This window comes from Podarcis muralis, chromosome 11 (assembly GCF_964188315.1).
Source record: "Podarcis muralis chromosome 11, rPodMur119.hap1.1, whole genome shotgun sequence".
Lineage (NCBI taxonomy): Eukaryota > Metazoa > Chordata > Lepidosauria > Squamata > Lacertidae > Podarcis > Podarcis muralis.
Genome location: NC_135665.1, coordinates 21,510,244 through 21,531,231, shown reverse-complemented (window position 1 = coordinate 21,531,231; position 20,988 = coordinate 21,510,244). Strand labels below are relative to the sequence as shown.

Sequence of the window (20,988 nt, the reverse complement as noted above, 5' to 3'; positions counted from 1 at the left end):
TAGACCTAAGACTATTTAGTATTGCCTTAACTATAAATTCGTTTTTATTTAAAATATTTATACCCTGCCTTTCTTTATAGAAGTTGAAGTAGGGTTGCAGTACAAACCATAAAATAATATATATTTTAAAAAAACAATAACCAAAGTATTGATGAAGTAATTTTAGTACGAGATAATGGATTAAGCAAACAGTATTGTCCTTGTAATAGCAAAAACAAACCCACATATTGAAATATTTTTCTTTGTGTTTTTAGGTATGGAGTCTATCTAACTTTGGTCTTCTTCACACTTTCATCAATGAACATTCTCGACAGTCTATTTTCAGAAATCTTGGGACAGGTGTCATGCAGATTGAGACAGGACCAGCAAATCACATATTCTCATGTGGAGCTGATGGGACAGTAAAGATGAGAATCTTGCCAGATCGATTTAGCTCACTCAGTGAAGTATTGAAAAGTGATGTGAAATTCATGCTCTAGTATGGTGTTAATACTGAAATATATTTTATAAGTGGGTAACAATTGTATGTAAAGTATGTTGATGATTGTACAGATAACACCACAATAACATTTTTCGATGTTTATATTTATTTCTTGGCGCTTCAGTCCTCGATGCACTGATGCCTTAAAGATTTAATAAGTTCCTTCTGGTTTTGCCTAAACCATATGCGATCATCCAGTAAATGTTTAAAATATGTATGTTGCTGAAGTTTTTTATGTACGTTGCTGTGTTTTTAATTTGTAGGTGAACGTGGTCTTTTTTCATTTATTCTTCTCTAAAGACCCATACCATAAGGAAGCCTTATGATGTTAGCCTGATAAATACAACTATCTGTTGCCAAATTCCTCCTCCTAGCTAGCTATGAGTATGGGTTGTAGTTGTCTAAAATAAGCACCTCTTGAGAGTTGAGCCACCGCTGCTACCTAATCCCTGGAATCCAAGTTGATCATTGTTGCAATTTGAACTCTGTATGCAGAGCTAAGAATTGAAGGATAGACTTTGTGTCGGAACTTTCCATGCTTGAACGGCTGCTATCAGGATGGCAGCCTTTTCCTTAAACCAAGAGACATACAGAATATATATTTTTATCTAAGCCCTGTTTAAAAAATATGCAAATATTATGTGATTATTCTCTCTCATAAAACTGTTTAAGAATTATATTTAAAGAAAACAATACATGAACCTTTAGTGTTGATGAAATGAACCATAGGAATGTGCTGCATAGGATACTGAATGCGAATTGTTCTTTTGTAAAACGCTGAGTGTTTCAGGAAATAGACAAATAATGCTATTTACTCCTTCTGGTGAATTTGTTTTCATTTAGCCCAAAGATGCTGTTTTCTCCCCAGCACTTAGATCATAGTGTTTACCTTGTAACTGCCTTTCTGAAGCAAATTTAGAAAACACTGCAAAAGAAAATGACTAATCTGGGGGTATGAAATATACTATAGATTTATAATGGGGGAAATCAAAGTATATTGAAATAAGATTTTCACGTTTCTTTTGCCAAAATGTAAAAAGTGTATACACTAACTGTTTTGACCAAAATATAGAAATGCACAAAGCCTTCAACGTTTTCTATGTGCTAAAACAACTATTCTGGGTTATTTCATTTTAGAAGTGTAGAAAAGTATGTAAACTAGATAAGAGACTGGTTACTCAAATGCAAATAATATACTTTTTGCTATAATATTGGGGGTGGGAACAGTGTCAATACAATGCTAATTGTAAAAAAAAAATGTCTGGGAATGGATGCTGTAAATAAAACAAAAATGAAGGGCTTGTATAATGAATTTTGTAATATTCTCAGGACACATACTTTAACATTTTAATTTTAATATTTTGTAACATTTTATATGATTTTAAATGTAATTTTTTGCAGATTTCTGTGCAAGGAGCAGAGGGGTGGTTTCTAAGCACTTAGCCTGCATTTAAATTTGTGCAATAACATATATGCTACTATTGTAGAGAAGAAATGCACAGTGGGCATTTCAAAGAACTAGCACAGTTGTTTGATACATTGAATTTTAATCATTTTTCCTCTGAAATTCCCGTGAATCAATTGATGTTTTAAGACACAATGATCAGGCCATGGGGTAACTTGGTGACAATAGCTCTATCATGTGCCATGAAGCAGTCACATGACTGGAAGGCATGCCTTTTAATACCCTACTTATGAAGGAAGTAGCACCAGCAAATAAGTGCTTGGAGTGGCCTGTAAAGTGGCCTATGTCCCTTATGGGGCTTCTATAAAGTCATCAACAAGGATGATACATGCTAGGGTTATGGAAAGTTATGCTTATGCTGGACAGAAAGCCTGCACAACTATTTTGGAGCAGATCATGAGTTTGAGTGCTGTGACGATTATATTTCATGTATGTATTAAAGCATTTCCTCTTTAAACACTGTCGCCCTTCACATTTTAATTCAAAAGACAAAGATGGGGAAATGATTTCAACGTTAAAGAGACAAACCCTAATTTTCCAGTTTCTGAGTTTTATATTTGAATCACAAAGGCAGCCAAGCATACTGAAAATTTACAGTTCAGGGTACCAGCAGTTCAGACTTTTTAAAAATAAATAAATAAATTTAAGATGGAAATTTATATTTTGAGAAGTACTATTATTTTTCAGTAAAACTTTTGACAAGTTGCACTTTAAGTATGCCAATATTCCAATATTGTATACAGTTCTGCACTTCTACAAGGAAACTGGGTGAATGAGTGTGTTTGTGAAGAATACTCTTCAGCTAATAACTCAAATTTTGTAATATTGTCATGTATTTAGTACCCACCCATAATGCCTAAATAAAAAGTCGTGTAGAGAATCATTGTTCCAAAATGCCATAGTTGCTATGAACTTTTTATGAAGACTCTTTCCTTAGCGTGAAGGTCATTTTAAGGATATTAATGTTATGTCTGTCCTCTCAATTTAATATATTCCCTCCCACCTATCTTTTTTGTGCTCCTAGTGAAGAGGTTGAAACATGCAACTTCCAAGTTTGAAACTAACTGCTGTTCCCTCTTACATCTGAACTCAAGGAATTGTGGTTTGTTTCAAATGCCCAGGATATGAAACCATAGTTTAAACAAACCATAATTCCTTGAAATTGGGTGTAACAGTTTGTTTAAGCTGGATCATTCTACTCATCTTTTGGTATACTTAGTTCAGAGCTCAATCTGGCTCATTCACAAACGGGAAACCATGGTATGATGTTGAAGATTGGTAAGGTATGCACTTTTCCCCACCCTTCTAATCAATTTGTTGCTGAAATATAGATTTCATACATGATCATGAATTTGTACCAAGAGTGGTTAACACATCAGACTGAAAGCAGAGGAAGGAATTCAGTGTCACCCTCTTCTGATGCAAAACTTGTCAGTGCAAACATTTCAGCTTGCTAGACACCACGATCCACATGCTGTTATGGGGTTCTCCTGACCCCTGCAGGCCACTTTGGGGGATGACATGGGGACACAGGTGGTGCTGTGGGTTGAACCACAAAGCCTAGGGCTTGCTGATCAGAAGGTCGGCGGTTCGAATCCCCGTGACGGGGTGAGCTCCTGTTGCTTTGTCCCAGCTCCTGCCAACCTAGCAGTTAGAAAGCACGTCAAAGTGCAAGTAGATAAATAGGTACCGCTCCGGCGGGAAGGTAAACGGCGTTTCTGTGCGCTGCTCTGGTTCACCAGAAGCGGCTTAGACATGCTGGCCACATGACCCAGAAGCTGTCTGTGGACAAACGCCGGTTCCCTCGGCCTATAGAGCGAGATGAGTGTGCAACCCCAGAGTCGTCTGCAACTGGACCTAACGGTCAGGGGTCCCTTTACCTTTACTTACCGGTATATAGAGTATTTATTAAAACATTTTATGCCACTGTTTGGCTGTAACAAGGCACTTTACAAGAAAAGGAAGAACAAAAATTGATGAACTGGCACAGTAACAGAAAACATTAAATACCAATACAAAGTTAAAACCTCCAGTGTCAAGTTAAAATTCATTAAAAGCCATGCTGCCTTAAAATACGTATGCTATGTGTATGAGTGCTCGCTGGAAGGACAGATCGTGAAGCTGAGGCTCCAATACTTTGGCCACCTCATGAGAAGACTCCCTGGAAAAGACCCTGATGTTGGGAAAGATAGAGGGCACAAGGAGAAGGGGACAACAGAGGACGAGATGGCTGGACAGTGTTCTCAAAGCTACAAACATGAGTCTGACCAAACTGCGGGAGGCAGTGGAAGACAGGAGTGCCTGGCGTGCTCTGGTCCATGGGGTCACGAAGAGTCGGACACGACTAAACGACTAAACAACAACAACGTGTATGATGTAAACCAGGTTTTTCGTCACACGTGTAAAGGCACTTCCTGTGTACGCGTGTTCATTCCTTTCAATGCAATGTCAATTAGCAGAATTCTTGGGCAAAATCTCCTGTATGGATGGTACTACAAAATACTATGAAGTACAGAAGATTCTTTGTTTACTTCATTTTCCATTCTTCTGTGCGCTGTCCCATCTGGCACCTGCAGGCCAGAAGATTGGATCTTGCTTCTGTTTGGGAGGAACAGCACTTTCATTTAGCAAGGTGGAACCCACAAACTGTGCAGAAAGCCTAAAGTGTTTGGCTGTTTCCCAACATAACCATTTAATAAGAGGGTGTATGATGATTAACGTTAAAGAAATTTCTTCCTTACATGAGCATAATTGCTAAGTTCTTGTTCACAGCTTAGATTTTCAAGATGTTGAAAAGACAAGAGTGATGGGAGTGAGGAATCTTTACATCTGTAACCTGTGCTTCCCTGGGCGCACCTTCTTAGTGCATCTTCTCTAGGCACCAAGGAGTGTTTAGAGGTAACTAGACTCTTTCTTGGTGCTGTTTCAAGAGGTGCTTGCTGGTGGCTTCTTCGGCTACTGTCATTAAGAATGCTATCATGCATATTCTAGAAAAAGAGGAGTCAGAACTCGCCATGAATGCCTCCCCTATTTTCTTATGACCAAGGCACCCACCTGAGAGGTGTCAGAACTAGCTTACATTGAGTTCTGGCTGAACAAAAGCCCTGCTCTGTATGGAGCAAGCTGTATGGAGCCTGTAAAGGTAAAGGGGCACCCGACCATTAGGTCCAGTTGTGGCCGACTCTGGGGTTGCGGCGCTCATCTCGCTTTATTGGCCAAGGGAGCCGGCGTACAGCTTCCGGGTCATGTGGCCAGCATGACTAAGCCGCTTCTGGCGAACCAGAGCAACGCACGGAAACACCGTTTACCTTCCTGCCGGAGCGGTATTGATTTATCTACTTGCACTTTGATGTGCTTTCAAACTGCTAGGTTGGCAGGAGCAGGGACCGAGCAACGGGAGCTCACCCTGTTGCGGGGATTCGAACCACCGACCTTCTGATCGGCAAGTCCTAGGCTCTGTGGTTTAATCCACAGTGCCACCCGCGTCCCATGGAGCCTGTAGGTTTCAGCTAAAATTCTCCCCATCCCTGAGCATTGGAAATTGGCCCACACCTAGCTGAGGCTGATGGGAAGTTGGGAATCTAGCAATATCGAATGTGAAACATCAAGGCTTGGATCCAGAGAAGGGGCCTGCCTGTGTATGAGACAGCATCATGCAACAGGAGTTTTGCTTGCTGTTTTGCTGTGTCTGTGCAGTGCAAGGGGCTTTGCAATCCCCATGTTTAGCAGAGCTGCTTTCTGCAGGGATTGGCTGTGCAGTCAAATTTCCCATGGGAAACTCAGTCACACAGCTGATGAGTGGTGACTTCAACCCTGCTTTCCACAGGGTTCTGCTGCACAAACTTTCCATAAGGAACTTGGTTCTGCAGCTGATCTTGCCCAGTCTCTGCCTGCCCCACACTTAACATCACATATGACATCTGGTGTGGGTCACAGGATTTAAGGGAAATGGTTCTGCAGGCCAAATTGGAACCTATGCTGGTTCCCCACTCTGATGAAGCAGTTGGCACTGACCAAGACAAGTTGTGTTTTTAAGCTGAACATCAGCTTTTGACTTAGGTGTTACTTGCAGCAGTTACTTAGCCCTGTTCTATATGTGGATGGTACTGAACCCTTTAGATTTGATCCCTGATGGGGAAAAAACCCATTACTTTCAAGTGATTGTATTGCTTGCTTGAACAAAACCATCATTTCAGTTTCTAATTTAGAAACTACTGAATTACTATCCCCCCCCAATCACATGAAAGTATGAACTTCCAAAAATTGTTCATGTGGAAGGCTTGCACTGAAGGTGGACTGTTAGTTATTGGGTTTTCTTACGAAGGGAAAGGGGCCCAGCAGTGGTGTATTATTTTTTCTTTTCTCTCTCCCTCCCACTGAAAACCTTTTGCCATTTTCTCAATGGCAATACTGCTTTGAAATGTTGCACAATTTGCTGCACCAGACACCACTTCTTGCCTTCATGCCTTCCAGGAAGGGCAGGGGAAAGAAGATTGTTGAGGTTTTTTGAGCTTCTGAAGATATTACACAAGATCTTGCAGTATTTTTTTTTTTATGTCTCACATAATGTCAGAGTTAATCTGCAGAAAGCTCAGTGTATTATGCTACTTTAAAAAAAATGGTAGAAAATTTTACTTTAGAATTTCTCAAGTCAGCTACCTTAGCACTGGTTGAAAATAATATACAAATCTAATGATCCGGAGATCACTATTAGGATACAGTGTGTTAGTGCAATGCAACCAATCATTTTACTCATTGATTTGCTGTCCCTAGGCAGATTGGCAGTTTATAAAAAGCAGCTGCCTTGAAATGTATCATTAAAGAAAATTAAGTCAGTTGTAATTCATGAATACCAAGTTACGCTTTCAATCTCTCAAAGCTTTTCAAGCAACTGTTGGACAGACATTTTAGGATCTCAACAAGGCATGCAAAGAAAGAAGCATCTGAAACAACCACCTTGTCTGCCCACCAGTTAAATATGTCTAATCAGATATGCTACCTGTGCTAAAAACACTGGGCATCTGTTTTCTGTGGTGTTAAATGTGGTCATCTGGATCCAGCCCAGCTGTGCAATATTTCTACTTTGAGTTGCACTCTGATAGCTTTACTTGATAAGCCATCTCCTTCCATTATAAGGAATAACTTAGGAACTGTAAGATTAAATTTTAAAATAAAAGTAATTATGCTGGGTGATTGTTTAGGCTTAAACAATTCTTTTAAAAGGCTTCATCAGGCGAGTGAACAGTTGCTCTAGCTTAATAGCATATTTATGCATAGCAATGTCTTAAAGCGTGTTAGTGCAAAAGAGTGTGCAATACAATCAGTTTGTATTGTCTTGAGAATCAGGGAGGCAAAACATCTGGGGTTGCCAATTTTCAAGACATACAAAGTGGCCTGAGAGACCCTCCACTGCTGCCGAGTCAGAGCCTAAACCAAACCTCAGATCCAGGACATTTGCTTTAAAAATGTTAAATTCTCCCCAGTTGGGCCTGTAGGATCCCCCATAGAGGACATGCCCAGCATTTCCCTCGTCCCCGCTCCTGCTGGGCTATGTGGAGTCTGGCTCTCTGGACCCCGCCAGGACCCAGGCAGCCCTCGTGCCCCAGGAGGGCGGCTTCCTCGGCATCTCAGAGGAAAGGCAGTCCAAGCTGTAAGGTGAAGTTCACGACAGCATGCACTGCTCACTGAAAAGCTGTTTCTCAGAAAGTTGCCTTACCATGAGTGCTGTATACCAGACCATGCTGCAGCTGAGCCAATGGGCTTCCTTGAGCCCCAAAGAAAGAGACACACTCATTGGGGAAATGGCGAGGTTCGTTCCATGGTGGAGCTCTGCCCATTGGTAGAGAGTGAGGGCAAACTCCGTGTTCAGGTTCTGTGGTTCATGGTGTCAGTATAAAAGCTGTCCTGCCCCTGCTCTCCCTCCAGGCCTTCAGATATTATGTCATCTCAATGGAAAAGAAGAGAAGGCTAGCAATTATAACCGTTTAAGGGACTTTCTTCTATACCCTGAACATATCCTTGGAAATAGACATTGCCTTCATGTTTTCCTGGGGTTTTTAGTTCTGGCTGGCAGGAGGTCTGCAGAGCCTACAGGGAAAGAAAGAGCCACATGGGATATGTTTATTTTCTGAACCTCGAAACAGGACTCAGACAGTTACAGAGAGACCTTTCCTAAGAAGCCTTACTTAGGGACTAATATTACTCTGGAAGCAACATCTATATGCAGAAGCGTTTTACCTTTTTTGTCCAGAGGGGAAGGCGGAGGGGGAGTTTGTGGGTGAGGAGCAGGTCTCAGGGAGAGGCAAAATCTTATTTCTCCTTCCCAACCAGGAAAAGACTTTTCTCAGCCTTGAAAGCCTAGAAAAGAAAGAGAAAAATGTGAGAAATGGGGCCCACAGTTAGTACTCTCCTGATCTATATCTCTAAACTGATTTTGGCATTCATGCCTCAAAGCTCAAGAGGAATTCTCTATCATCATAGAATGCAGATGCTGAGAGAAATCCTACTTACGTGTCTTGTCTTCTTCCTATAACAAACACGAAATGATCCAACCATAGGAGCTCACCAGGCCTTTTAGCACTCTGGAGACCAGTGACCCAGCAGAGGGCTTCTGTAAATCTGTTCCTGGAAAAAAGGGACACTTGGCGGGTCTGCTGAAGTGTCCAGATGGGAGACCACCAGGGTCTATGTAAATAAATACATATTTATGTACTATGTAAATAAATACATATATAGAAGGAAAGGAAAAGCTATTAACCCCCTCCCCTCCAAACCACTAGTTTCCTTCACAATGGGAATCACTGTTTGATGCAAGTTAAATGGCATATTTGGGCCTTGAGCTCTTTCAGTATAGAGCTGGGATGGAGAACCTGTGGCCATCTAGATTTTGTTGGACTCGCTTCAGATCCCCCTAGCATAACCAACAGCCAGGAATCTTAGCTATAATAATAATAATAATAATAATAATAATAATAATAATAATAATAATTACTTATACCCTGCCCATCTGGCTGGGCCTCCCCAGCCACTCTTGGAAGCTTCCAATAGGATATTAAAAACACAATAAAACATCAAACATTATAAACTTACCTAAACAGGGCTGCCTTCTAAAAATCAGATAGTTGTTTATTTCCTTGACATCTGGTGGGAGAGTGTTCCATAGGGCGGAAACCACTACTGAGTAGGCCCTCTGCCTGGTTCCCAGTAACCTTAGTTTTTGCAATGAAGGAACTGCCAGAAGGCCCTCGGAGCTGGACCTCAGTGTCTGGGCTGAACAATGGGGGTAAAGATGCTCCTTCAGGTATACTGGGCCGATGTTGTAATCCAACATCTGAATGGCCACAGGTTCTCCACCCTGACCTACAGAGGTGTCTATGCCCAGCATGTGGATATTGGGGCCAGGGATCCTTTGTACTCACCGTCCTCCTTCAAGTGACTAATGTATCCAAGTGCTATGGTCCATCTTCAAATTTTTTATTTTAAACACTATGAGAGCAGAGTGGAGCAAGCACAAAGTTAGTTTCTCAGGTGAGGGGGAGGAGGAAAATAAGTATCTTTCTCCAAACAGGTCCTATGACCAATGTTTAATATTCTACTTGAGCTTTGATTGTGCCACATATATAAAACATTTGGATTTTATGTCAGTCAGGAAGACTGCTTCTGCTTCAGACTTAGGAACTCTAGGACTGCCAGAAGCTTTTCACCTGAAGCAGACTAATATGCTTTTAATTATTGTGTACTAGTAGGAAGTTTGTGAGATAAGTGCTGCAACGTTGCAAAATTAGAAAGCAAGACAAACAAGAGACATGACACCTGTGACGGCAATTTAAAACTGCATTTTTCAGACAGAAGATGAGTCGTCTCTCTTTTCTCTCAGGATTAGGTAGGTCTTTTTAGGCTTTCCTAAATAGGTGAAGACTGTGGATCTAAAGGGAGGGTTTTAAATTGGAAGTGCAGCTGATTAATAAGGGAATCTGTAGTTGCAAGAAAAGGGGAGCCAGGGTATTAAGCTCCTAAAAGCCAGAAATTTCAATGTTTCCGTTTACTATGAAAAATAGCATTTAAACTTAATTTACAGCCTCTTACTTTCTGCCTTTTACAGTTCTCTCCTTGTTTTTAAACTTCTGTACAGGGACGCAGGTGGCGCTGTGGGTTAAAGCCTCAGCGCCTAGGGCTTGCCGATCGAAAGGTCGGCGGTTCGAATCCCCGCGGCGGGGTGCGCTCCCGTTGCTCGGTCCCAGCGCCTGCCAACCTAGCAGTTCGAAAGCACATCAAAGTGCAAGTAGATAAATAGGGACCGCTTACTAGCGGGAAGGTAAACGGCGTTCCGTGTGCTGCGCTGGCTCACCAGATGCAGCTTTGTCACGCTGGCCACGTGACCCGGAAGTGTCTCCGGACAGCACTGGCCCCCGGCCTCTTGAGTGAGATGGGCGCACAACCCTAGAGTCTGTCAAGACTGGCCCGTACGGGCAGGGGTACCTTTACCTTTACCTATAGTATTTTGTATGTTTTAGTAGAAAAAGTGTGTGGTTTATTTAAAGAGCTAAAACCCAGAATTTTACTCATAGATATCATTTCATAGGACTTCTGAAAGTTTGTATTTGTGCTCAGCCTCATTACAGTCTGAAGTGGTATATTGAAGACAAGATGACTTTAGGGTCACTTCCAATGCTAGTTCCAATATTGTTTGTTGCTTTCCCCCCTTAACAGACGGGGGAGCTGAAGCTACAATAATGGCAAATTATCTGGAACCATATAATACAGCAGGTCTAGGTTTAGCCTACTTCCTATATTGCTATATAAATGCTAAAGAGAATACCAACAACTTTTTGTTGTTGTTTCAAGCTCCTTCAAGACTCCTTTCATGACAAAGCAAACCCAAAGCCCACTACCTCTTTATAAATATTGTGCACTTCCAAATATTACTTCCAAAACATCACCAAACTGTAGTATGAATGGTGACAGGGATTCCTACAGGTTGCTTTATTCTGGAATGAAATTATTCAGGAAATATGAAAGATTGTTAAAACACATATTCAAATTTCTCCCCAGTTATCCCTACTAAATATGAGGGCATACACCATGAATACATTTTGCCAAAAGGAACTTTTGACATGGGTGCTGCCAGGATCCCTATAGCAAAATAGTGGAAATCGTTTTTTTTAAAAAAATATGGACTATATCCTTATGTCATAAAAAAAATCTATTGGAATTTAGTTATTGAAGAAAAATAGCACATACCTGTAAATCTGAAGCTAAACTGTATCTCTCACCACACTATCTACAGAAATATGGTTGTGATTTTAAATTGGGTGTCATTATTTAATATGTTTAGGTTTTGTATGCCTAGCTGGATATATTGTTGATTTTTTTGTGTTGTGTGTGTGTGTATTGGGGGTATGTACGGTATTATGCATACACAAGTGGGAACTGAAGCAAAATGTTGTAGCATATTCCAGACCCCATAAGAGGCAGTCCGCTACACCTTTTTGAACCTTGAGAACTTTAGTTTACATCTCAGAGCTATGATTCCCAGCATTCTTAAACTACAGCTCCCAATAATATTTGGGGGGGGGGGGAGTCGTGCACTTTAAATAGATGGCATGTACACATTGAGATAGGGACGTGGGTGGCGCTGTGGGTTAAACCACTGAGCCTAGGACTTGCCAATCAGAAGATCAGCGGTTTGAATCCCCGTGACGGGGTGAGCTCCCGTTGCTCGGTCCCTGCTCCTGCCAACCTAGCAGTTCGAAAGCACGTCAAAGTGCAAGTAGATAAATAGGTACCGCTCCGGCGGGAAGGTAAATGGCGTTTCCGTGCACTGCTCTGGTTTGCCAGAAGCGGCTTAGTCATGCTGGCCACATGACCTGGAAGCTGTACGCCGGCTCCCTCGGCGAATAAAGCGAGATGAGCGCCACAACCCCAGAGTTGGCCACGACTGGACCTAATGGTCAGGGGTCCCTTTACTTACACATTGAGATACCCTTCAGTACTGTATAGTAAAATCTTGATTTCCCCACCTCAACAGTCGGTCAGCCATGATGTGCCCACTGAGCACGCAATGGGGCTACTGGGGGCTATTTCTCCCTAAAACCCTGCCCCCAGGTTTAGTATCCGTAAACCCAAGCGCACTGTCCCCTAATGGTTGGTAGCAAAGAATACCTATTTATATTATATAAATATATGATATATGTATTTGCACATGCGCACACAAAATGGGGTGGGGGGGCCTTGCAAAACGAGGGCAGATGACCTAGCAACATTGGTCGTTGCTGGGGGGAGCCGCTTACCCCCCTCCAAAAATCAAGTAGATAAATAAAAATACTTAACTAAAAGTAGACATTGTAGAAAGATTTTGACAGATTTTCCTGAGCACTTGGGGTCAAAAGAAAGCGATTTAAATGGCCATCTGCCATGGGTGCTTTAGCGGAGATTCCTGCATGGCAGGGGGTTGGACTAGATGACCTTCGGGTCCCTTCCAACTCTACAAACAGTTGAGACATTTCGTTCCGGATCTGATAGACAGAGGATGATGACAGGCGGGCGTCCCGTACCGGTTGAAGCAACAGGAGCGCTGAGGCACCCAAAGGCGGGGCACTTCAGAAAGGAGAGACACGTGTTTCGCATTCCTGTTTCTTTACAAAGGGGTAAACCACGGAGAGAGAGAGAGAGAGAGAGACCACGGCTCTCTTGCGCCTGAGACACGCGGCCAACGAAACTCCCCCTCTCCCGCTGGCGAGCAGCGGCCAACGCCCTGCCGCCACTGAGGGCGAAACCTCACGCGGCGCACCTTTCAAACCTCCGGTGAGACCCCCGCCCCCCAGCCCTCTCCTCCGCGCTGCGATTGGCCCGAAGTCTCAAGCCCCGCCTCTCCTTGTCCCCCTGTGGGCCAAACCTCTTTCTTCGCCCGTCTGTCACTCCGAGCCGCGCTCTCTCGCGCGCCCCGGGGAATTGGGAGAGTTGTGAGGAGTCGTCAAGGTGCTGCTGCCGCTGCCGCCGCCGCCGTTGGGTTTCCCCTCCCCCTCCCAACGGTTTCTTCACGGGCTACACAGTGAGTGTGACGTCGTGGCCGCGACCCTGGAGGGAGGGGTCGGGGTGTGTGAGGGGGGGGTCCTTTATGACGAGAAAGAGAGAAGCAGCGGCAGCTTCTCCCCGCTTGTGAGGGAAAATGCTCTTTTTAAGTAGTTTACGGTGTGTTGGGGGGGGGGCGCTCTGAGGGGAGGCTTCCCTTCTTGACTGGGGAAACATCTTAGACTTTGCTAAGGAATTCGTGGGATAGTCATTAGTAGACGCACACACACACACACACACACAGAGAGAGAGAGAGAGAGAGAGATAAATAAAAATAAAAATCACAGGTTGCCATGTTGGTCTTATTCGAAAAACATAGGGAAACATAGCAGCCAACTCCTAGGAGCCAGGACCCCTTCACCCCTCCCCAAATAAAATATTTGAGGGGCCAGCCCCTCCCCCAAAGTTGATGGACATTGCCATTCAAATTGTGTGTTTGTGTGTGTGTTGCACCATGTGACCAACTATGCCAGGCAGGGCTTATATTGACTGATTGATTGAATTTATATACCTCCCTATACCCGGAGGTCACAGGGCAGTTCACAAATATTATTATTTATTGAATTTATATGCAATATATACCTGTACCCCTATTATTATTATTATTATTATTATTATTATTATTCATATACCGCCCTATACCCAGAGGTTTCAGGGCAGTTCACAGATATTATTATTTATTGAATTTATATGCAATATATATCTGTCCCCCATTAGCACCCCAGTTGGAATACCAAGGAGAAGTAGGACTGCAAAAAAGGGGGTGTGAGATGGAAAGCTGGAAACCTTACAAGCTGAGACTCTTCATCTCAGGGGTCGTGGGCAAAATATTCCTGCACTGCAGGGGGTTAAGCTAGATGACCCTCATGGTCCCTTCCAACTCTATGATTCTGCAAACTCCTCTTTTTTGGAGGGCGGGCGGGGGAGAGAATATGACGCTGTTGCAATCCCATTGAGCAATTGGGATTATTGGAAGGGGCGCCTCTTGTTGAAGTTGACTGTCTCCCCAACTCTCGCAGGTTGGGTGGCTGAGTCAGCTTGTGTAGCTGTGAAAGGCATATTGCAGCTTCTGCTCTGGAATTTCCAGAGGCTTGCAGTCCCAGAGCCCTTTCTATTCTATTCTTTTCTCTTCCTTTTTCTGGGTTCATTGTGGAGCTGGCCTTTAAAAACACACACATACACACCACCTGAATGGTGGGTTTACTTCTAGCCTGTTGTTCAGTGTGCTTAGAGAGGCTTCTAAGTGTGGCTGTAGAGGTCACTAGGATCTAAGCACTGTGTAAGCAGGACTGCAGCCTTAAATATTTAATGTTAAATATATATTAAATGTACATTGTTAAGGCTATTTAAGGCAAATGGATACCAATTTAAAAGCTTCGGGGGTTGCCATTCTGTGCTGTACTATCTGTCCTGCCTGCTGCATTTGTACACGCAAGGCAGTTCAAAAGACAGTTGCCAAATAATAAGAAGGGCCATGGCTCAGTGTTAGAGCAAAGGTCCTAAATTGCATCTCTGGCATTTAATGGTAAAGCTGGGATAATCCCCGTCTCAGACCCCAGAGAACTGCTGCTCCCAATCAGTGTAAATAATACTGAGCTAGATGGACCAGTGGTTCGAATTAATTTAAGGCAGCTTCCCATGCAAATAAATGCAGCCTACATATCGACCAGGGATGCGGGTGGCGCTGTGGGTTAAACCACAGAGCCTAGGACTTGCCGATCAGAAGGTTGGCGGTTCAAATCCCCGTGACGGGGTGAGCTCCTGTTGCTCGGTCCCTTCTCCTGCCAACCTAGCAGTTCGAAAGCACAGCAGAGTGCAAGTAGATAAATAGGTACTGCTCCGGCGATAAGGTAAATGGCGTTTCCGTGCGCTGCTCTGGTTCGCCAGAAGTGGCTTAGTCATGCTGGCCACATGACCCGGAAGCTGTACGCCTGCTCCCTCGGCCAATAAAGCGAGATGAGCACCGCAACCCCAGAGTCGGCCACGACTGGACCTAATGGTCAGGGGTCCCTTTACCTTTATATATCAACCATCCCCAACTTGCAGTTCAAGCTCCCATTATCTTTGACTGTTGGCTTTGCTGGCTGAGGCTGATGTTTTGGCAGCCCAAAACACCTGGAGGGCACCAAGTTTTGGGAGGCTTCTGCGGCTTATATACTAGGGATCCTCCAGATGTTGTTAACCCCCAACTCACATCAGTCCCAGCCAGCATGGCCAGTGATCAGTGATGATGGAAATTATAGCTCAGCAACACCAGGAAAGGCACATCTTCCCCATGTCTGCTATATATGCAAGGTGTGTGTGTATGAGAAGAAAGGAAACAAATGTCTTGGGGTTTTTATGGGTTCAATTAGAAATTTACATATTCTGTCAAAATAAACTGCATTTTGATTTCTAATTTGAGCAAGCCTAAAAGCAGGAAACAATATTAACCTATTCTAGGAATTAGACAATAATGTATATTATTGATTAACCTCCCGAGAATAATGATTGTTCAAATTAAATTACTGCTGTGAAACTGTAAAAAGAAAAAAGGCATGATCATAATGCTTGACACATGGTGGTGTTTTAATGATCAAGTTTCTAGAATGCGAGAAATATTAAGTTTGATGGTGATTGTAACCAAAGTGTTGATTTCATGGGTTTCTGCCATGGGGAAACTGGGGAAAATAGAAGTAGAAGATACAGGTGTATCTTGCTTCATTCATCAAAATATATTTTCTTGAGTTGTTCGGAAAGAAGATAAAAAGTAGATTAAAAAAGTGTATGTGTATGTGTATGTGCATGCACACATCTGTTATACATTGTATAACATGTTTTGGGTGATGTGGCTAAACCAGATTTCTCTGGTCAATGTTTTCCATTTGTAAGCAAACTAAGGTGACCATTGTAATCATTCTTTTGCTTTTCCTGCCATCTAAAGCAAATATTTGCTTTTTAATAGGTATATACTTGATACACCTGCTTTGTATGTATAATGTGTATTTGGTTGGGTGTAGTGCAGGAAGAATAGGACATGCATCCTGAGTTTGGCAATGATTCAAGTTTGTTCTGGTAGATACTTCAGAACAATCTTGTTCTGTACCTTGTACCAGACTCCTGCCTTAAACATCAGTGAAAGCACGCACATTAGAACCAAAAATCCTGCGTAGGCCAAAGTTATGTTTCCCTGCATGCCAGTAATCCAGAGCTCTGTATTTTCTTCACTTAAAAATAAAATAATGGGAAAAGAAAAGAGTAGGTACTGATACTCCATATTCTTTGTCAAGGAAAGCTAAATTCTGTGACAGTGCAATTTTTTATACATTTGATTTGTGTATATTACCTTGCTTCCACTAGTTAGTGGAGGGACAAAACATTATATAAGCCTATTGGTAACCAGAAATCTTGCTCACTGCTCTCTCATACCAGAGGTTTCACTAGGCATTATCCTTACTGTTTCTAAAAAGAAAAAAGAGATTTTCAGGATGCCCAATTTTATATTCCATTATGTATGTATGTAAATTTCTATACTGCCCTTTTCCCAAAGGTCACAGGGCAGTTTAAAATATAAAAACACAAAAATATATACCATAGTAACAAACAAAAATCATACCCCCAGTATTAGCATTCCAGTACCCATCTCTGTACTTGTGAAATCTGATTTGTGAACTACCTGGATCTTTTAAGGACAATTCAAGAAAGAAAAAGACTTGGGGCAATGTAATGTGTGGCAATTGTAAGGTAGGCAAACATTCCAGTAATACAGGTTCAGGAGTTTCTGGCCCACTGCTTAGGGAAGAAGAAATGTCTGGAAAGGGTGTGAACAGTCTTATTATATTTGAGATACGGGTAGCAATCATTCAGAAATCAGATTGAAGTTTTGCAAGAGTTGGATAGATTGGAATAATTTCTGAAATAGGATGTTGACAGGAGACAGTTCAGCCCTGGTTGTAAGTTCAGCAACTACTAAGAGCACTGTGATTAGAAATTTCCTCTCTTTTGGAGCCCTGTTTGGGGGTGAACTGTAGAAAGGAGCCTGGTCTACCCGAGTAGACTCCCTCTCAGACTTAAAACCATGATTGTGCAGCAAGACTGTGCACTGAGAACAGGCTCCTCCACAGACATGTCCCTGCAGCAAGTGGATGATGGGGCTAGGTTGGTAGGGATACTGGTACAAGGCCAATGGGTGCAGCCTCTCTTTTGAATGTTATTCTCATGAAGATTAATTCCAAATAGGGCTGCAGGGTGTTGATGGTTATCTCAGGGACATGGGTTCAAGCCCCAGTTTGGGCCCCCTTGCAGGGGATTGGACTCAATGACTCTCATGGTTCCTTCCTACTCTACAATTCTGTGTTCTTGCCTGATCAACAAATCTATGGCTTAACACTCCCACAATTTGAGGCAATGTTCAGTCTGGTTGTCTTTCCAGCGATCATCTGGACAGCTCTCCTGACTCTTGATGGAAGTAGGTAGCATACTTCCCTATACCAGTATACACTTCAGAAAAAGTCTTTCAGTTACTGTTGGAATTTCTGCCTTTACAACAGCAGTGATTAATTTGGAAACAACACATAATATTCAGCAGCAAATGTGTATTTGCTTCCATAGTCTGCATGTGACATGGAACTTGGGTCTTATATAAAGCCGTGGGTGTTCATGCCATGTACATTTGTAACATTTTTGTGTACTTGTAAAATATTTTAGTATGTAAAGCAGCCGTTAGCAGTCCTAGTGTGTTCCAAGGTCTATTATCCTTACCACATGAACTTGCAGACATAATTCTACATGCCACTGCCCAAAATGTGGTGAAGGGAGAAAAGTAAAATCTAAAATACATTACCATGATTTTAATAAGAATTGTATTTCCGGAGAGCTTGTTACAAGGGCAAATGGGTTTGGAAAAGTTATTGATTTTTCGCTTCAATGGGGAGAAAATGAACAATGACAGATAGGTCAATACTCTTATGCTGGTGAAGCCTAATGTACATCATGTAGTAAGGAATTTGATAGGAAGCATTACTTTAAGTTGTCCTTGGTAAGGAAGCTGATCTCATTTGAGGAACTGTATTCTTTGTTTTCAAAGGCTAAACTAGATATCTGTTCCATTTTTGTATTTTCAAAAAGCACGATGCGGGTAATATTTAACATCAAAAAGAGTTGTATAGCTGACAGCTATACCCTCACATGCCTTATCTTCCCATGGCCCACTGCTAAGAGCCCTTTCCCCCCAACCTGGTGTGCTTCTATCATCGTTCAGATGGTAAGCCCCTGGAGGGTGAGTGGGAGAAGATTCAGTTGTCTTTACATGTGTACTGTACACTTTTTGCTGTAAATGTTAGCTCCCAGGTGATGTGCATAAACAACAAAAATGGATGGCTCAGTGGATCTAACAAAGCACTTTACAAGAAAAGAAAATACAAAAACCAATAAATTTAAACAGTAACAGAAAACATTGAATACTAAGACAAAGTTAAAACCTCCAGTGTCAAGTTAAAATTCATTAAAAGCCATGCTGCCTTAAAATACGTACGCTATGTGTATGATGTAAACCAGGTTTTTCTTCACATGTGTAAAGGCACTTCCTGTGTATGCGTGTTCATTCGTCTCAACACAGTGTAGGATAGCAGAATTCTTGGGCAAAATCTCCTGTATGAATGGGACTACAAAATACTACGAAGTACAGAAGATTCTTTGTTTACTTCATTTTCCATTCTTCTGCATGCTCCTGTGCGCTGTCCCATCTGGCACCTGCAGGCCAGAAGATTGGATCTTGCTTCTGTTTGGGAGGAACAGCACCTTCATTTAGCAAGGTGGAACCCAGGAACTGTGCAGAAAGCCTAAAGTGTTTGGCTGTTTCCCAACATAATCATCATACACCCTCTTATTAAATGGTTAACGTTAAAGAAATTTCTTCCTTACATGAACATAATTGCTAAGTTCTTGTTCACAGCTTAGACTTTCAAGATGTTGAAAAGACAAGAGTGATGGGAGTGAAGAAACTTTACATCTGTAACCTGTGCTTATCTGGGCACCTTCTTAGTGCATCTTCTCTGGGCACCAAGGAGTGTTCGGAGGTAACGAGACTCTTTCCTGGTTTCAAGAGGTGCTTGCTGGTGGCTTCTTCAGCTACTGCGTTCATTTAAAATGCTATTATGGAGCAAGCTCTATGTGTAGCCTGTAGGTTTCAGCTAAAACTCTCCCCATCATTGATCATTGGAAACTGGCCAAAGCCTGTTGTTGTGACATTCATCCACAAGTCACCAACCTGTTTAGACCAATGGGCACATTCAGATTTTTCAGTGAGATCCATGGGCAGTATATTCACTAGCCACACAAGTTGGAAATTACTACACCCAGATCTTGCCATAAGGCAAGCAGGTAATATTAATATTAACACAGTTAAAGGGCACATTACAGCCAGCCAAAAGCACTTAAGAGCATGAAAGCATGATGATGTGTAGCCTAGGAATGAGGGAGGCATCATCTGGGAAGAATCCAGAGGGCTGAATAGAGAGGCCTAGGAGGCTGATTTTGGTCCAGGGTCCCCCACCTCATCCTAAATGATCCTAGCCACCTGCCTTTGGTACTAGGGGAGGCTTCACTTAGCAGTGTGGGGTGCACTGGTGCTTTTCTTTTCCTTAGTATGACTAAACATATAGCTGCATTGCCCCCCCCCCCAATTGTTGACTTTTATATTAAATTTGAATTTTCCACCTGAATGTTAATGGTGCTGTATATAAGATGGAGGAAAAACAAAAATATAATTTTCATTAGAGAAACATGAATCGTAGAGACAAGTAGAATACATTTTCATAATGGTGTCTGTATTTCATATTGTCTTCTAATCTTCTGTCTACACTTACAGCAGTGCAAACAGGGCTTTCTTTGCATAGCTCCTTATTTAGATTTGCATAGCAGGTTCTGGAACTAGTTTGTGGATGAGCTGCACAAATGAATTAAGCATATAATTCAATTGGTATATGCAAAGAGAGTTAGTGGAAGGCCTTCATTCTGAATATGGAAGAGGCCTTTGTCTAAACTGAACATGGTATGGTGGTAGCAAAAGAAGAATACCATTTCATGAATGAGATAAGTTACTGGACATTAAGGTTTGACTTTGTTAATATAGAACACTTTATTTTCATCATCTGATACTGGTGAGTGGCAAGAAGCTTAACCAAGCTATAGAAGTATATAACACTAAGCCATGGTTTGTTAAACTATGGCTTTTTTCATCATCTGAACTCTGCCCAGAGGCTTAACTATGGTTTATTAATGTCCAGCGAACTGCAGTATGAAGCAATAGTTTGTTCTTAAGAACAAACTTTGACTATGTTTTAACAATGGCTTGGTGTTCTGTCCTTAACAATGATTTGTTTGCTGCCTTGCCAAGTTCACTTGCCGCTCCAAGATCCTGTGCAATGGAGCTAGGACAACACCACCCAGTGCAGGATGAAAGTGAGTGCCTTCAAAAAGAAGTCAAGAAAATTGCCACACGAAATACTCAGTTGTATTCCTTTGTATTCCAATACCATGGTGATTCCTTTCTATGATAAGCTGGCAGCCATCCTTTTAGACCAGAGAGCCGTATGTCCTTTAGCATACTGCCCTCTGGATGCTTTGGACTAAAACTCCTAGCATGACTCCAAAGTAGCAAAGTTTTCAGTTTATTGAATGAGCCTGGGAAGCAAAATAGTGCCGCATCCAAGGGTGGATTGATGCTCTGCACCATGGAGGCCATGTGCTGAAGAGCAGGGGCAGGGCAGAGGCAGTAGACTAGTGGCAAAATTGGCATTGCCGCATTTCAACTAGGAAAGGCCCCTAAGAGCAAAAGAAAGCTTGTTAGTACCCTGGAGAGCTCACTTTGGCCAGTACTGACTAGGATTCTCTCTGGGAGAGCTGTGGTCTCAGTAGCATGCTAATGCCTTTTAAGGACTCCTGAAGGCTGGCTGGCCTAACCCACCACATAGCCCCTATTTCCATTGTCTTT

General features: G+C 42.3%; 2 protein-coding genes and 1 long non-coding RNA gene across 7 annotated transcripts in view; 2 read left to right on the top strand and 1 right to left on the bottom strand.

The window, feature by feature from the left end:
• Positions 1 to 2,826, top strand: part of DMXL1 (Dmx like 1) — a 75,135-nt gene extending 72,309 nt beyond the window's left edge. For all 3 annotated transcript variants that reach the window (XM_077936112.1, XM_028748590.2, XM_028748588.2), the window contains one exon: positions 255 to 2,826. In XM_077936112.1, coding sequence (XP_077792238.1) covers positions 255 to 479 — 225 coding nt within the window. In that variant the 3' untranslated portion in view covers positions 480 to 2,826. The remainder of the gene's footprint in view (positions 1 to 254) is intronic.
• Positions 2,827 to 3,594: 768 nt separating this feature from the next.
• LOC114606688 (uncharacterized) lies at positions 3,595 to 8,548 on the bottom strand. Of its 3 annotated transcripts, XR_003708940.2 has the most exons (5): positions 8,457 to 8,548; positions 8,184 to 8,303; positions 7,663 to 8,033; positions 6,946 to 7,096; positions 3,595 to 4,544 (listed from the first exon to the last, which is right to left on the bottom strand). It is a non-coding gene; the product is annotated as an uncharacterized LOC114606688 (long non-coding RNA). The 3 variants fall into 3 exon arrangements; XR_003708938.2 differs by lacking the exon at positions 6,946 to 7,096 and having other exon boundaries at positions 3,600 to 4,544; XR_003708939.2 differs by lacking the exon at positions 3,595 to 4,544 and having other exon boundaries at positions 6,945 to 7,096.
• A 4,084-nt stretch (positions 8,549 to 12,632) lies between these two features.
• The window catches only part of TNFAIP8 (TNF alpha induced protein 8), a 41,049-nt gene continuing 32,693 nt past the window's right edge, over positions 12,633 to 20,988 (top strand). Inside the window, exon 1 of the mRNA XM_028748386.2 lies at positions 12,633 to 12,996. Coding sequence (XP_028604219.2) covers position 12,996 — 1 coding nt within the window. The 5' untranslated portion in view covers positions 12,633 to 12,995. The remainder of the gene's footprint in view (positions 12,997 to 20,988) is intronic.